The sequence below is a fragment of the Martes martes genome (assembly GCF_963455335.1).
Source record: "Martes martes genome assembly, chromosome: 5".
In the NCBI taxonomy this organism is placed as follows: Eukaryota; Metazoa; Chordata; class Mammalia; order Carnivora; family Mustelidae; genus Martes; species Martes martes.
Genome location: NC_137892.1, coordinates 81,423,811 through 81,440,460, shown reverse-complemented (window position 1 = coordinate 81,440,460; position 16,650 = coordinate 81,423,811). Strand labels below are relative to the sequence as shown.

General features: G+C 39.5%; 2 protein-coding genes across 3 annotated transcripts in view; one reads left to right on the top strand and one right to left on the bottom strand.

Annotated features, from left to right (window-relative positions):
- The window catches only part of MTREX (Mtr4 exosome RNA helicase), a 119,460-nt gene extending 110,177 nt beyond the window's left edge, over window positions 1-9,283 (top strand). Inside the window, exons 26-27 of the mRNA XM_080803307.1 lie at window positions 7,531-7,635; window positions 9,003-9,283. Coding sequence (XP_080659433.1) covers window positions 7,531-7,635; window positions 9,003-9,055 — 158 coding nt within the window. The 3' untranslated portion in view covers window positions 9,056-9,283. The remainder of the gene's footprint in view (window positions 1-7,530; window positions 7,636-9,002) is intronic.
- Window positions 9,140-16,650, bottom strand: part of PLPP1 (phospholipid phosphatase 1) — a 97,344-nt gene continuing 89,833 nt past the window's right edge. The window contains exons 5-6 of one of the 2 annotated variants that reach the window (XM_080803309.1): window positions 10,130-10,306; window positions 9,140-9,648 (exon numbers count right to left, since the gene is read on the bottom strand). In XM_080803309.1, coding sequence (XP_080659435.1) covers window positions 9,517-9,648; window positions 10,130-10,306 — 309 coding nt within the window. In that variant the 3' untranslated portion in view covers window positions 9,140-9,516. The remainder of the gene's footprint in view (window positions 9,649-10,129; window positions 10,307-16,650) is intronic. The other variant, XM_080803308.1, reaches the window with a different exon arrangement.

Below are 16,650 nucleotides of genomic sequence, written 5' to 3'. Positions count from 1 at the left end.
GAGATGCTGTACTTCAGCATGAATCAGATTAATGAGCAATCTTTTTAAATAAAGTCATTAAAAGATTGAAGAATAATTGTTATTCATCTGAACAGAAATTTTAAGAAGAAAAAATAAAGGCAGAGGGAATGTAAGAAATAATATTTATAAGAAGTGAGAAAAAGAATATCTAAGGGAGATCATTTTAGAAATGTTTTACTCATTTCAAAAAGATTGGCTTATATAGAGAATTATGATAGTGAATGAAATTTAATCAAATTAGATATTTACATTGAACTTTTTTAAAAAATGAAAGTAAATGAGCTTGGACTTCAGAGAGATAACAGATTATTATAAGAATATTTAAAATGCTAGGGCACCTGGGTGGCTCAGTGGGTTAAGCCTCTGCCTTCGGCTCGGGTCATGATCCCAGGGTCCTGGGATTGAGCCCCGCATCGGGCTCTCTGCTCAGCGGGGAGCCTGCTTCCCTCTCTCTCTCTGCCTGCCTCTCTGCCTACTTGTGATCTCTCTCTCTCTGTCAAATGAATAAATAAAATCTTTAAAAAAAAAAAAAAAGAATATTTAAAATGCTATTGTTCGTAGCTCTATTTTAAGAAAAATTGTATTTTTGACACATTCGATATATATACTTTTTAACTGGTATTATTAAAGACTGTTTATTGAGTTTATGAATCATAGATTTTTATGATGCATAGGTCAAACATCTCTGCAACAGAATATTAAAATTTTCTACTTTGAGCCTTTACTCTGCTGAACTTCATGGGTTTTAAGGTTTAAAATGTTCAAGTTTTTAATAGTATATATATTTTTTATTATGGTCTCTGAAATTTATTTCTAATCCTCCATTAAATGATCATTTAGTAATGTGGTTCCAAATCTTACTCTGAATATTCTCTTACTGAGATCATCATCATTTTTTAAAGTGACTACCGTGTGCCAGGCATTGTGCTAATAAGCACTTTATATAATTTAGATCTAATCACCAAAATGGCAACTCAGGGTAGACAATTTACTTGGCACAAGAAAGCTGAGTTTTTTTAAAAGTAAATAATTTGCCCAAGGTCATAGAGGTGTGGTATATGATGGCACTATGATTTAAACCCCAGCCTCTGATTACAAGTCACATGGTAGTTAATAAGTTCATCTAAGCACCATAATGCCTTATCCTTGAATTTTGGATCACCTAGAGACTTCTTAAGATTGTACCATCTCCATCCACTGACAGTTTGTGCTTGTAGGAATGGTAAGGAGGTCTGTAGTAGTTCACAGTGAGATGCAATAACTGAGGATATCAGAAGAGGGAAGCTTGACACTTGACCTTGCTTGTGAACACTGCTTCACACACAGGAACCGAGGTCCATATACGACTGCTTGTGTGGTATGAAGGTGTAAATGCAGTCATACAGCACCCACCACTCTTCAGTCTGGCGTCTTTTTGGAACATAAGGCTGAAACTAATGACTGTTCTATGCTGAAATAATTTTGAGATTTGTTAGTAGCTCATATTTATAAAATATCTGCTTCTCAGAGAAGTCAGACACATGACAATGGTGGTTCATAGAGAGTAGTTCCTTTTGTTTGTTTGAAGCATAATCAAGGGGCAACAGGCCTGCACATATAGGGTGCCCTATAAAATTGTCCTTGTGGACTGTTTTTTCTGTTCTTTGTACTTAAAAGGAAGAGTTGTCATAGTATAGGAAGACAGATCAGAAATTGCTAAAATTGATAAGAGTTTGCAGTTTTCCAGAGCCTACTGGCGTTCCTGAAATCCATTTTGCCCCTTTCAATTCCTTAGGGCTATTTCTACATCACAGTTTGTGTGAGGAATCAAAGTTTGAAAATCTGAGGAATTCCATTTGTAATTATAACTTGAAGTTTGTTCTAACATCAGTTTTTCATGTTTTTCTGGTCTGGGTGCCATTGTATCAGCTATACTTTTTCTTTCTAAAATTGGGATGGACTGTATATTAACTCTTAGGAATAGAACAGCATAATTAAACAGCAAAAAAAAAATAACTGAGAACCTTGATTTACCTAGGAGAGTATTTTTCTAGCATACTGTGTGCTTCCCCTATCGAGCTGTTACTTAGTTCTTCCATTTCAGAACAGCTATTCTCTCCTCATCTTGTTATTGTACATGCTTTATATAATTGGAAAAATACTATAATCAAAGCTCTAACCCATAGTACATTATGTCTTTACTTTGATGGGCAGAAAATGATTGCACTGGAAGTTTAAAATGCCCTTCACTCAAACCATATTTGTTTCTAGTTACATTCTTAATTTTCTTTTTATATGAAAATTTAATTTATATGAAATAATTTATATGAAAATTTTCCTTTATATGACATTTCAAGTCATGAGCCTCAGAAGTAGTAGTTTGAAGTATTTTTCAAACATTAATTGGCACAAATTAACATTGTAATGATGAATACTATGTGTTTGAGGGGATGCCTAATACAAGAGAAGAACTTATACTGTGATTCCATTGAGGAATTTTCAAGACTTCATACAAATAATTATTTCCTCTATTATCACCCTGAAAAAAATGGTAAGAATGTAGTTATTTCTTATTTCTGTCAAACTAAATTGGGAAAACAGTTTGAAACAGTATTTGTAGAAGCTCAAGCCTACGGTTTCAGTCTACTGATCTATGTAGTAGATCCATGGAAGCTTTCAGTGGCCATTGAATTTTATTTCTGTCTGAACAACAGCAGTATTATAGTCTTCGCTACACAGGAAAGACTCGCTTTTCTACTCCTTCACCACAGGAGTTCTCCTGATGATGTGTGCTCTCACTTGAAACTGTTCACCATGTAGTGCATTCCGACACTGTCCTTCCACTTACACTCTTTTTAAATGCCTTTCAGCTGGCATAGTTGTACCCTTCCCTAGGTCAGGGGACATCAGTGTCATTAGGGATTTGCCAGTTAATTTGTTCTTAGAAATACTTCTGCTGATAATAATAGAGTGACCATTTATTAACATGTATCATTTCTGTTTTACTTTTGGCAAAATTTTAGTACTAAATTACTTAGAAATTAGTACTTGATACTTACACATCTGATGAATAACGACTGAGACCCTAGTGGGAATTAGGACTGGTGCTGTACTTGGTGCATTGTGAGTAGCAGTCTCTGCTCTCCAGAAGGAGTTTAGCCTAAGCTGGGATCTTGTTCTTAGTATTTGCAGAAAAATATATTTGTGATCCTGACCTCAGTCAAGCTCATTAAAACCACCTAGATAGAAATATTAAATCAGATTCAGGACATGAACTATGGGGGACCACTTTGTGGAATCCCAGAAAGCTAGAGATGGAAACACTATTCAGAGAAAGGTGTTACTTTCCATCCTCAATGAGAGTAATACTGTCTGTTCAAGAACCAGATGAATCTGATGATTGCATGTGTGCCCAAATGTCCATTAGTGAATGAATAAATTCTGGTATATCAGTGTAATGTAGTATTCAGCTATAAAAAGGAATGAAATACTGATTATTGCTAAAATGTGGGTGAAACTGAACACAGTAAAGTTCTAAGTTAAAAAAAAAAAGAAAAGAAAAAGACACAGAGGCAACCTATTGTATAATTCCCCTTATAAGAACTGTCCAGAATAGGCAAATCCACAGAGACAAAGTAAACTAATGGTTGTGGGCTAGGGGCTAGAATAGGAAGTGAAATTGAATTCTGACTAATCACTGCCTTTTTTTTTTTTTTTTAATTGTGACAGAACTTACATAACATAAAATCCACCATTTTAAATGTCCAATTCAGTGTCACTGATCATTTTCACCTCAAGTTTACATTACCATTCTGGAAGAACTCATATTAAGCATAAAGTCATCCTTCTGATTGTACTATTCAGTGGTTTTTATTGTATTCAGAGTTTCATGATCTAATTTTAGAATATTTTTATCACTCACAAAGAAGTCACTCCTAACTTACTAATACAGCCCCTCACATAGTAAATGGCACAGCTGAAATGTAATCCCTGGTCTGTCCACTTCCAGAGATAATGGACATGAAGTGTTAAGTATCTGCAGCAGCTCTGCCCCCAGCTTCATAGGTTGTCACTCGTGCATCATAGGAAAGGGAGAAAACATTAGGTCTTTCTTCTTTATCTAGAAACTCATGTACCTCTGTTCTTTACCTTATTGTTTCTTCTTTGGAAGATGGACCCTTCCGCCCTTGCTCTGAATTTCGGGGCCTTGCTTCACTCTTTTCTCCACCTTCCTCAATCTTGCCATTAATAATGGGCTTATAGTTTTCATCCACACCTTTTTCAGCTACAAACATAACCAGGTGGTTAAGAGCAAGAGTACAAATCCTGGCCATAAATCCTACTCACTCAGTTAAATGATCTTGGGCAACTTACTTAACTGTGCCTCAGTTTCTTTGGCTTTAAATGAGTGTAATAGCTCCTTCCTCATGGTGTGAGGCTAACGTGAAGTATAGAGAGCCTTTAGCACAGTGCCTGGCACATAGCATTCAATAAATGGGAGCTGCTGCTGTCAGTTTGTCTTGACAGGTATTTTGTTGTCATCACCCTCAATCCCTCCTTCCTTTTACAGCAGGGGCTCAGGACTAGTTGAGAACAGACCACCTTTAGTTCCTTACCCCCCATTTCCATCTTGATCCATGGTAATGTGTTATCTTAGTTTGTTGAAATTACTGAGAGACTCGGCTCTCGGCCTTTTGGCTAAGATCAGGTGAAATTACTACAAGACACCAGTGACTAATTGCCAGATTTAGAAAACAGACTCCTTTATTTGGATCCTACTTGCCAATTTTTACTGCTTACTATTTCTGGAAACTCATTAATGTAAATTCTTTGTCACTACCTGGCAATGAAGATTTTTATGCAAGTGAAAAGCTTTAGCATAAGGCCTAAAAAACTTTAAAAATTTGGGGGACCTGGCTGGCTTGGTGGGGTAAGCGGCTCTTGATTCCAGCTCAGGTCATGATCTCACAGTCCTGGGATAGAGCTCCACGTCGGGTTCCGTGCTCAGTAGAAAGTCTCTTGAGGTTTCTTTCTGTCTCCCTTTGTGTCCTCCCCCCAACCACCACTTGCACATGCGTGCTTTCAAAGTTTTTAAAAACTTAAAAATATTTATAATTTTTCTTACTTTAAATATATAAATTAGAATTTATAAGGTAATATACATTTATTATAGAAAATTTAGAAAATATAGATATTTCTGTGAGGCACTATGATATTGGTAAATGCCTGGGCTCTAGAATCTTCCGTCTGGATTCAAATCCTGCCTCCATCATTACTCCTGGCTCTGACCTTGGTCAGGTTATGTATGCAACTTCTCCTCCTTTTCCCTCTCTGTAAAATGAGGACGAAGACAGTACTTGGTCCAATTGTAAACGTTAAATGAGAAGTTTTACATGAGATAATGTATTAGAAGACCCACCACAAAATAAGTGCTCAGAAAGTGTTGGATATCACCCTTTTTTCCTTTCTTTGATGCCTAAATGTAACTAGGAACATTGGTAACTTTACTCTCCAGTAGTATAAGAAAGTCCTAAGGGTTATTATAAGATGTGTATATAAGTGATTGGTTGGATTTTGCAGAATTTGTCTCTGTTCTGGTTGCCATTTTGCTGTTGACTCTTACGAAGTCCCTTGCTAGGTACTGAATAACTTTGACGGAGTTGTTTAGTAGAAATAGGCTATATTTGAAGGCTGGAGTTTTCTCCTGGAATTCATGAACCTTTTAATGAGAACAGGACTAAAAAAAAGAAGAAGAAGAAGAAAAAAAAAGCCCAATGGGCTTGGAATATTTTGGCTGAAGGGCTGTATCATGACATTGTACGTTCCTTCAGAGTTTTGCCAATGTCAAAGAATTTGTACATTTATCTCAAGTGACAAAGTCAGAGTTAGATAGAGGATACTCTCTGTTTAAATAGTATTGAACTGGGGCGCCTGGGTGGCTCAGTGGGTTGGGGCCTCTGCCTTCGGCTCAGGTCATGATCCCAGGGTCCTGGGATCGAGCCCCGCGTCAGGCTCTCTGCTTAGCGGGGAGCCTGCTTCCTCCTCTTTCTCTTCCTGTCTCTCTGCCTATTTGTGATCTCTGTCAAAAAAATAAATAATTTAAAAAAATTTTTAAATAGTATTGAACCGAATCTAAAGTAGGCAAACATCCTACAGGTAGCAGATGGCAGGGTATTATCCCCATTTGTCTTTTAAGGTACTGTGTGCTGGTCATCTTCATTATCAGTGTCATCCCACAAACCTCCCAGAATGTGAAAGTAACATCATTGTGTTTTCATTGCTCTGGCTCATTGGTGGGTACAGCAACGAGGAACATTGTCCTTAGGGGTGCAGGCCCTTCTGCAGTATTACCTTTGGCTCTTAGAATTGTCCCACAGGAAGAGTAGGTGCTTTACATGTGCGTGGGCACCTGCTGCTGGATTATGCAGATTCTCTGGGGCAAATGGCTTTTATTTTATCTTCATCTAAGCTCAAAGTACATCTTCCTTCCTGAGTTAACTCTCCCCATTTTCCCCCCAAGCAGTGCGCACAGTGGAAGAGAACATGGGGGGCATTAAGAGAAAACTCAACTGTGCACAGTGTATTATAAGAACTTGATAAATGTTGATGGATTAGTTCAATGTTAAAAGGAGTTAATAATGGTAAGGACTTAAACTAGAGGAGTTCATACCTCGCATATCAGACTGATATTCTTCTAATATACTTCACACATTAAAAATAAAGTCCCAAGACTTTTAAACTTAAGCAGATAGCTCTCTGAGAAAGGATCCCAGGCCCCTTGCTTGCTTAAGTGTGGTAGAAGTCAAATGATGTTTAGCTCAAGTGTGGTAGAAGTTAAATGATGTTTACAGCTTCAGCTTTGATAAAAACAAAACAAAAAAACTCCACTGATCTCAGGGAGTCAAATCCAGTGGGAAGAGACTTATCTTCTCCTTCGTGCTCCCTTGAGGACACACGGTCTAAGTCTAAGGTCAAGAAGAATGAATGAATGCAGCTTTAAAATGACAAACCTGATCCTGCTGTTCGTCCCCTGCTTAAAAATCTCCAGTTACATTCTCTTTACCGGATGGTATCCAGATACCTCAGTAGGCCACCCTCAGGGTCCTTGAGTAGCTGCACTTTTGTTGCACTTCCCTGCATTGGTCCAGTGGTCTTCCTTTGTTGCTGTCTGACAGAGACCTCCTCATGCTTACAGACCCAGGTTATAGGTTATCTTGGTGCCCTTAATCCAAAGTTTTTCTCCCCCTGCTCCCAGGGCATTTTGTGAACTTATAAGAGCAAATGTCAACACATTATAATAAATTAGGACTCTTTACCATTAGCCCCGGATGGGAAATTAAACTTTCTGTCTTTGTATCTCTCCTAGTGCCTACCAGGCAGCCAGTCAGGTCTTCACCTCATTTACTGGATGGGAAGTCCCTCAAAGTACTATTAGTTAATCATCCCATGTTCTCCTACCTTGCCTCTAACAAAAGTTCTACTGTTCTGGTTATTTCCATTTTACAAGTGATTTGTTTCCTTTCTCTACAGGCAGCATAATTCGTTGTATGAGGCGCCTGGAAGAACTGCTTCGACAGATGTGTCAAGCAGCAAAAGCCATTGGAAACACTGAGCTGGAAAACAAATTTGCAGAAGGTCAGTATCCAGTCTGTGTCCCTTTTCGAATCATTAAGGCAAATCTTTTGAGACCTGAGTTCTTGGCCATAACATAGGAAGACATTTTCAGGTACTCTTCATTGGAATGCCATGGAGGGCCATCTAGTAGTAGTTTTTTTTTTAGTGGTATTTAAATAATATTTTAGATTGTCTCTCTGGGAAAAAGTTTCAAGATTTTTTATATAATCATTTATAAATATGTATTGTGTGCTATGTGCAGCATGGCTTTAAGCACCGGGGGATACAGCAATGAACAAAAAAACCATAAATCCCTGCCTTCATGGAGCTTACATTCTAGTGTGAGGAGACATAAAATAAGTCAACAATTAAAGTGTTTCAGGTGGTGCTAAGTCTATAGGAAAAGAAAGGAAGAGACGATAGGAATTGAGGGATAGAGGAGATGGGCTAGGGCCCCCCACTCAGAAGGTGGTATTGAGGCTCTTCACTTATGCCTGATAGATGTAAGCAACAGCAAGAGACCAGTGTGGCTAGAGCAGAGTGAGGAGTAGAATAGTAGGAAGGAGAAAAGAGATGATCATGTTACCCCTCAGCCCCTGGCCTTTTTGTGAAATGATTGGAGGTCTGACCACAGGAGTGGTGTGCTCTGGCAGTTCTTGCTGTTGCATTGTAGGGAAGTCTGCAGATTAGCAAGGTAGAAGCAGGAAGACCAGGAAAAACCAGATGGCCAGTCCAAGGTGGTAGTAACTAGAGGCAGGCAGGGGGCCAGAGGGAGTATATAACCTGCTTACGGTTTGTTTGTTCCGTCTGAGTATTTGCCCAAAAAAAGGGCTGTGAGTTAACACATTAAAGAATAGCAGCCAGCCACCTTGTCGCTCTTGAGTTAGTTGCTCATATAGTCACAAACCCTAATGATTTCTGCTAACCAGTGTCCTCAGAGGTGTGCAACAACTGGGTACTGTTTCCATACAGTTGATGGGGCAGGCCTATTTAATCAGCCAGTTTAGTTATGTAAACTTATTAAATAATAAACTTTGTCCTGCCTTAGTTCAGAAAGAATCTCACGTGGTAAGTGAAAACAAAGTGTCTCCTGAAATAGGCTGAAAATTCATGCTTTGGGGTCAGCTAACTGCCTTTGACGGTTTAGTCCTTCCCTCAGTGAGTCTTTGTGCATAGTCTGAGACACCATCTCAGCCCCGCGCACACAGACAGACACAGGGTACTACAGAGTCTAGGGTCACAAGAGTAGGAGTTGGTTTCTAAGTTACCCTGCTCTCCTCTTAGACCAACAAGGCTTTGTGTCATCAGGATTGTATTAAAACCCCACCAGAGGGGAATTACAGTCTTTGTGATCTTGGAGGTTTAAACTGTCTTTTCTTTTCTCTTAGGAATCACCAAAATCAAGAGAGATATTGTGTTTGCTGCCAGCCTCTACTTATAAAGAATTAGCTAAACGAACATGGGATTTTAAATTTTTCACCACCTGATTACAGTTGACTACAAATGCTTACAGAAATGTTGATTTGGTTCTCCCATTTCAAGGCAGTTGTACTCAGACATTTTAATATATATTATACTTCAATCAGGCATCATCCGAAGAAAGCATATTACATACACATTTGTACATAAGCATTACATTTTTTTTTAATAAAAAATGTACAGGTGGGCATGGTTTTAGTGAAAGGCTTGAAATTTTTTTTTTTTAATGAACTTAGAGCTATTAGAGAACCACTGTGTTAAATGTAACTATATACACACAGGTAAAGTGGGCATCCAAGAGGTATAGCAGCAGCAGTCCCTTAAAGGCTTGTACACCATGAAGAAAACTCATCCTCTTGTCTTCTGGTTGCAATCATTTTCCTTTAGAAAGCGGGCCAGCTTCATCTGGGCACTCTGCTAACTTCAAGGTTGGTGACTGTTCCTAAAGTGATTCCCTGTCGTTGGTGTTTCATGCAGAGTTGTATGGGAGTCCTCCTCTTTCCTTTCTTTAAAAGGAGAATTTCTGTTCTTGAAGAAATCAGATACATACACTGCCTACAGAAAAGAAGTTATACTTAAATTACATCATTAAATACTTTTGTCCCATTCTCAGTTTAAAAACCATATACACAGTTGTAACAGGCAGTTGGCAAAAATAAAACCCTATCACAAAGAAGGGGTACCAAAAAAGGGGGGAGGACTAATGGAGTTAGAAAAAGATGCTTTTAAATTGAGAGTTGCTTAGTTAGGTCTTGAGTAAATAGATTTACTCTGTTAGCACTTAGGTTATTCTGCAATTCATACCAAAACGAAACTAAACACTATAGCAGTAGCCTTTTACAAAAGTACATATAGTTAAGATTTTTGTAACTTTTGGAAAGAGCAACATAGTTAATAACATGGAGTGATTACCCAGTAAAAATTACTGAGCCACATTATCTGCCTTTGGATAGTTTTCTCCCTGGGACAGGATTTCTACTTACTCCTCCCAGTGTTTATCAGTATCAAGCTGTAGGCTGCTGCCCTGTATACTTACAACTAATATTGCAACCAGGGCTCCTTGAATGAGTCCAGTCAGTACATCGCTCCAGTGGTGTTTGTAGTCAGAAACTCGAGAGAGGCCCACATAAATGGACACAGCAACAAGACCAAATTGCAGTGTGGGGCGTAAGAGTCTTGCCCAGTCTCCCTTCATCCTGGCTTGAAGGTAAAGCTAATAGAGAAGATAGGAATAAAGAGAAGAGCTCAACATACCAACTGGAAACTTTATACATTTTAAGTATCACCACACCCTGAAAGGGTTGGTGTTTTACATGAACAAGTCATTGTATATTAATAACCATTACTATTAATAACCATTAACTAATCAGAGTATAAGTTATATATAGAACAGGACTTTAGGCAAGCATTCTTATGTTCATCAACACCTGCAACTTAATCCTTTTAAATAAGCCAAACAAAAAGTGAAACTTGTCTTTAGAACAGTTCATTACTTTACCTGTCTAGATGACTATTCAAACTGTAAACATGGCAAGGGGTGTCCATGTTTAGGACTTCCAAGGATTTCAAGGGCAGCTTCTCCTCTTGCATCTATTGTAATTCTGATTCACAGCCAAGTGTTATCCTTAGTGCCAAGTCTTGGGACAAACTGCTAGTATTTTGAGCCCAGGGGTGTCTTTACCCTGGGCCCAGCTGCTATGTTTTCCACCCAATCTATCTAGAGATTGAGTTTGTTTAATTGATTCAATTTACTCAAGAGTTCTGCTCACCTCAGGTTATTTGAAAGGGCAGTGGAGACTATATAATCTGTATTTTAAGTAAATCTAATACTCTGCCTAAATAATACAGAATTCTAGTTGAGCCCTGACCCAACAGTGAATTAGTCTTTGATTAGCACCTATGCTCTTTAATCTTTAAGTTCCAAGACTTTTCCCTGTATTCATCAGACTTGAGCATTTCCCCTTTTCTGTGTCAGCCTGCCTTTGACTTGGGTGCATCTCTAAAGATTGATGTAGAAGGGTTTAGATAGTTTTCCTATAATTTCCTTTCAGCAAATCTGGTCTCTTTAAAAAACAAAAAAATTTTTTGCCTTATTTCTATCTAATAAGAATATGGTTTTAAAATATATTTTAAAACATCTGTTTGATAATTTGTGACTCATAACAATTAAATGGATTCTAACAATTTATGAATGGCTATGCCCATAGACACTGCCTACTTGAAACAGATATACAGATCCATTCCCAGTTCTTTATGCACTGCTGTGAGCAAATATTCAGTGCTCAGCAGCTGGCAAAAACTCAGAGATTGTCTAATTTTATCGAGTGCTTTACAGTAGAAACATCTAATTGTAAAAGAGCATACCAGCTGTTCAATTGAATTGCACTTGTTAGCTGGTTAAAGTACTCCTGGCTTTCTGCAGAGCCTCTCCTTTCCCTTTTTTGTTGTTGAAACTAAAAATGTAAACAGTAAGAGGCTTGTCTCAAGATTCTGGAGTTGGGGGGATAGTTGGTTCTGGCTGAAGAAAAGTTTGCATCTGGAACTGAAGCCAGTTAGTTAACACAACCATGCCAGTAACATTCCCCTCACTAGGTTCTATCTTCACTGGAAATGTTTTATTCTTTTAAAGAGAATAGTACTTGGACTGGGGCTGAAGCCAAGTTTTGGATGTTACTCCCCAAAAGTTCAGCTGTCCCTCTTTTGATTATTTAGCTGCCTTTTCATATATCTGTTAAAGGCATGGGTTCTTCAGACTATAAAATTATATACCTATGAATTATAAATACTTACATGAATGCACCTTAGGGAGAACTGCACCTGTCTCTGTTAAGGACATAGCACGAAAGAAACAATACCAACTGTAAAATGGATTTACACTTAGTCCTAGTTTGTGCTTCCAACCCAAAGAAAACTCAGGACTTTGAAGGTCCTTCCTCACTTAGGCTTCTAAAATCCTTTTGACAGTATTTTCCTTCCAGAGACCCTCACTTTAACTCTAGGGAGCTTGCCCCAAAATTCCTCAACATCCCTGTGAAAAGAATGAGCATTCACTTCTGGACTAGTACCCAAGCTTCCACGTACTTTAGGTGAAACCCTCACCCCTCTAAGTAGCTAGTTTCTCCTTATACATCTACCCAAGTATAGATGTTACCCTCTTCTCTGGCTACCCAGAGATGATTTCACCCTGAGGGGGTACTAGGAATCCCCCCATTGTGGTTTTACCCCTAACCTTACCCTCCCCTCCAGGCTCTGGCTCTTCTGATGACTAATGGCCATGGTGTGTATGCAGACTGTGGTCACAGAACAATTCTCAGCTCTAGGTGAGACGGACTAACTGGGTGTTCTTCCTGTTTTCCTGCTGTTTCCTTGAGTCCAAGATACTCAGTGTAGCTCTGGGAAGACCAGGTATCACGACAGCCCTGTTCATTGCGGTGAAGAATTCTCCATTTCAGCAGATGCCACAGAGCTAAACACACTGAGTTTCCTGGACCTTGGACCACTTGAGTTCCACAGCAGACACGCCCACAACAACAAAAGTTGTCCAGACATGGACAACTTTCCTCCCATGCTGCCAGCCAGAAGTCTTTTCCTCCATCAGCAGCTTCAACAGAGCAGACAGTATTGTCTTTCTGGTGGCTCCGCCTTAAGCCTTTCTTGGGTTCTACAGTGCAGATCTTTTAATACCTCACCCTCTGGAGGCACTAGAGATTTGACTTTCTCTACCATTCATTTCTCCTTCCCAAAATCATTACCTCTTGCCTGTTCTCTCCTTTTCCATTCTTTCATTTTGTGGATTACCACTTTTTATTCTATTCCTTGTCCTTTAAGAGGAAAGAGGACAGACAGTATATGTACCTTTAAAAAACAAGACTCTATTGAGGGAAGTCTATGTTCATAACTGTCTCAGAGCAACAGTGTTGGAAGCTCTCACCGCTGTTCTACTAGAACTAGATATAGGGAAAGAACTCCTGCTTTAATGCTAAAACTTATAATAAGGCTCTGTAAGTCCCTGCCTTTGCAAACTCCACTCTCCCCACCTTCCCCACTCCCTACATATGCATTTGCTAATCACTTAAGCACTGAACACATCCACGTAAGGAAGTCAGTTGCTTCTCTCTTAAAACTCAGAAGAGCTAAGGAACTCTACACCCTGTGTTTTGTACGGTTCGGGATAGACTCAGTGGCAGTGACAATGACTTACAAATTCCCCTCCTGGGGGAACCGTTCTTCCACAGACACAGATGGAGGGGGAGCCCCATCCGGACCACACTGCTCTCACTTCTCTTTACAGAGGGCACTGAAGATGACCTATGACAGGCCTGATCAGAGATCTGCTGGGCTGTATTCTCCCTCTGGAATTTGCAGAAGGATGAACGAGTTCTCTTTTTTCAGAATGTAAAGAAAGAGCGCCTACAGGGTACAGGATAGGCTACCTGCAAACTAAACTTACAAGGAAGCAAAAGCTATGGTTAGACAAGGACAGCAAGCCATGACAAGAGATCAAAGATTGGAGCAGAGTGGCAGCCACACCAAAAAGGCGGCCAGTGAGACAGGCGGACCAAGTCCAGTTCCTGGTGGTATGCTAGTTCTAGCCCATCTGTGTCTTTACTATAAACTGTTTTGGGGGCGCCTGGGTGGCTCAAGTCAGTTAAGTGTCTGACCCTTGATTTTGGCTCAGGTCATAATTTCAGGGTCCTATAATCAAGCCCCACATGGGACTCCCTGCTCAGCAGGGAGTCAGCTTGTCTCCTCTTCCCTCTGTCCCTCCCCCTGCTCATAAGCATGCGCACGCTCTCGCTCTCCCTCCCAAATAAATAAATCTTTTTTTTTTAAAGATTTTATTTTATTTATTTGACAGAGAGAGAGAGAGAATCACAAGTAGGCAGAGCAGCAGGCAGAGATAAAGGGAGAAGCAGGCTCCCCGCTGAGCAGAGAGCCCGATGCAGGGCTCGATCCCAGGACCCTGAGATCATGACCTGAGCCGAAGGCAGAGGCTTAACCCACTGAGCCACCCAGGTGCCCCCCAAATAAATAAATCTTAAAGCACTTTTTTTTCTCTGGGAGATGAGTTAGTTGCTTACAACCAAAAGATAAAGTGCCAACTACTAGCTACCTCTGTGTTTAATCAGAATCCCCTTTTTTTTTTTCTTAATTTGGATTTCTGTGACCTGAATGAGTTTTACTTTTTAAAAAGGTAAGTTTCAATTGGGAAGGAAAACAGTATTTATATACCAGTGTTCAAACTGTGAGAAAAACTTGAAAAACATAATCCCACGGGAACAAACATTAAATATCTACTGAACAAGAGCGGTCTGGTAGTGGGCATGGGATTTACTTCCATGACTTCTTTCTACGTACAGTACAAGGTGTGCACTGCTACCCTACCCTAAGCCAAAAGTGGCTCATCTACCCATCTCTATCACTCTCTCAGGGCCATTTTAAGATTCTTTTCTGAGCATGCTTCAGTTTGGCCTCAACTGACCTGCCCCATGGGGATTTTGGTCCACTGGTGGACAGAGTACTGCCTAGTGAGAAATTCTAGTCTCTGGATCCCTCCTGATCCTAATATCCAACCTTCTGGTGAAAGAAACAACAAAGCAGGAAGTTCCCAACTACAAATAAGAGAAAGGGTAGAAAAGGCAGAATGGAAGCAATAATGTGCAGCTGGTCACTGAGGTACTCCCCAGAGGCAAAACGAACAGTCAAGTTTGTGAAAGGAGCAACTGAGCCTACCACTAATGTCATCCCTGCTGTCACAGAAAAAGTCAAGAGGCATGTGGGGTTCTAGGAGGCACAAACTGAGAATAAATTTAGCAGGAAAAACAAAGAACCATCATATACTTTACTAACCTTTACACTGCTCTGCCCACTTTTTCATCTATTAGAGAGGCAGGATGGACACCTACCACAGGAGAACTTGGAGAGCAAATTAACCACCTCCAGGCCTCACCATAGTGAGGCCTATCTCGATTTCTCCATCTCCAGCAGGGGAACCATTATCTTCGTGACCAGACGGTGCATCAGAGCAAGAGCTCAGGGCAAATCAGATAGAACCAGTGACTGCACATAACCCAGATTTAAAAAGCAAAAAATAGTTTGGTAATTAGCCTTGGGGATAATCCACCAATATCCTCCAGGAATGTCCTCACTAAAACCAGGCATCACTACTGAGGCTTGTGAAAAGGAAGGTTCCAGATTTAGTTTTTCCTTCCAACAAAAGCAAACTGAGCAAGGGTAGGCCCTGAGCCACTCTTCCACATCGAGCTTCTGATCAGGAAAATACAACTGCTCAATGTAGGGTCAAGTGTCCAGTCTCTTTAAAAAAAATTAAAAAAAAATAAAAAAAAAAAAGTCCAGTCTCTTAGCAAAGTAAAACCTATTGAAAATTAAGTTACTACATCTGGTATTTTTCAAAGAAATAAAAGCTTCTTAGCTGAGATTAGTAGAGACTCATAAAGGCAATTTCTTATTCCTTAAGAGAACAAGGACAGAAAGAATCAATTTGCTCAAAATAACCAGATATTCAAAGGCAGAGGGGATTGTAGGAAGACGCTCAACCACTGTGCAGGCAGCAGATGGTTCCCTGACAAGTGCAGAGAGGCCTGCCTTCTCACCCGGAGAGAATCCAGCACTGAATCTCTGTGAAGAGCCTCATGATAGTAGGGCACACGAAGACCTCATCAAAATAAACAATGTGGACTTCTCAATGCATGGGGTCACATTGGGAAAAAATGCAAAAGTATACACTTTTTTTTGGTTAAAAAAAAAAATATATATATATATATACAGCTTTTTTAAATGAGGAAATTCAATGTCTATTGACACTACTTAGGTATCCTTTCATTATCTTACTATCACCAAAAAATGAGACTCAAGCCTTTTTTGCCTACAATTTCGGGGGGGGGGGCGTGGAGAACTAGCTTCCAATAAAGGGTTTAACTTCTCACTTTTAAAACCTGCTTGCTGACCAAAATATTTTGTGAGGCTGGTTTATTTTTGCCTTTCCTTGATCCTGTACCACTGAACTACAAAACACTGTTGTCTCACAGAGTTTCTTAATAATCTATTCTTAAAAGAAGAGGGTTTTTTTTTTTTCCATTTTAAATAGAGTCGGGGGTCAGCTTGCAAGCTAAGAATGGTTTTCACATTTTAAAGGGCTATTAAAAAAAAAAATACACAATGGAGACTGCATTGTGGACTACAAAGCCTATGACCTAACCTTTTACCAAAATCATCTGCCAACTTCTGAGCTAGACCAACAGTAGCGTGTTCAACACAAAGAACTGTTCCCTTACTCTGCTTATTTTGAAAACAGCTTCTAAAACTCAGCCAGGCAATATATTATTCCATCTCCACTTGAAGACAGATCTGGCTAGGAGAACACCCTAAGGGTGACCTCTGTTTAGTCTTTACTCTAGGCTTCAATTTCACCATCTTTAGGATTCAGAGTTTCTAAATTTAGATGTAGAATTCCATGTTACAATTAGACAAGATTCATGTAGTTCCTGGGCTCTGTTCACTTGTGCAATGCCTGGCATTAATTCACTTTGGAAACCA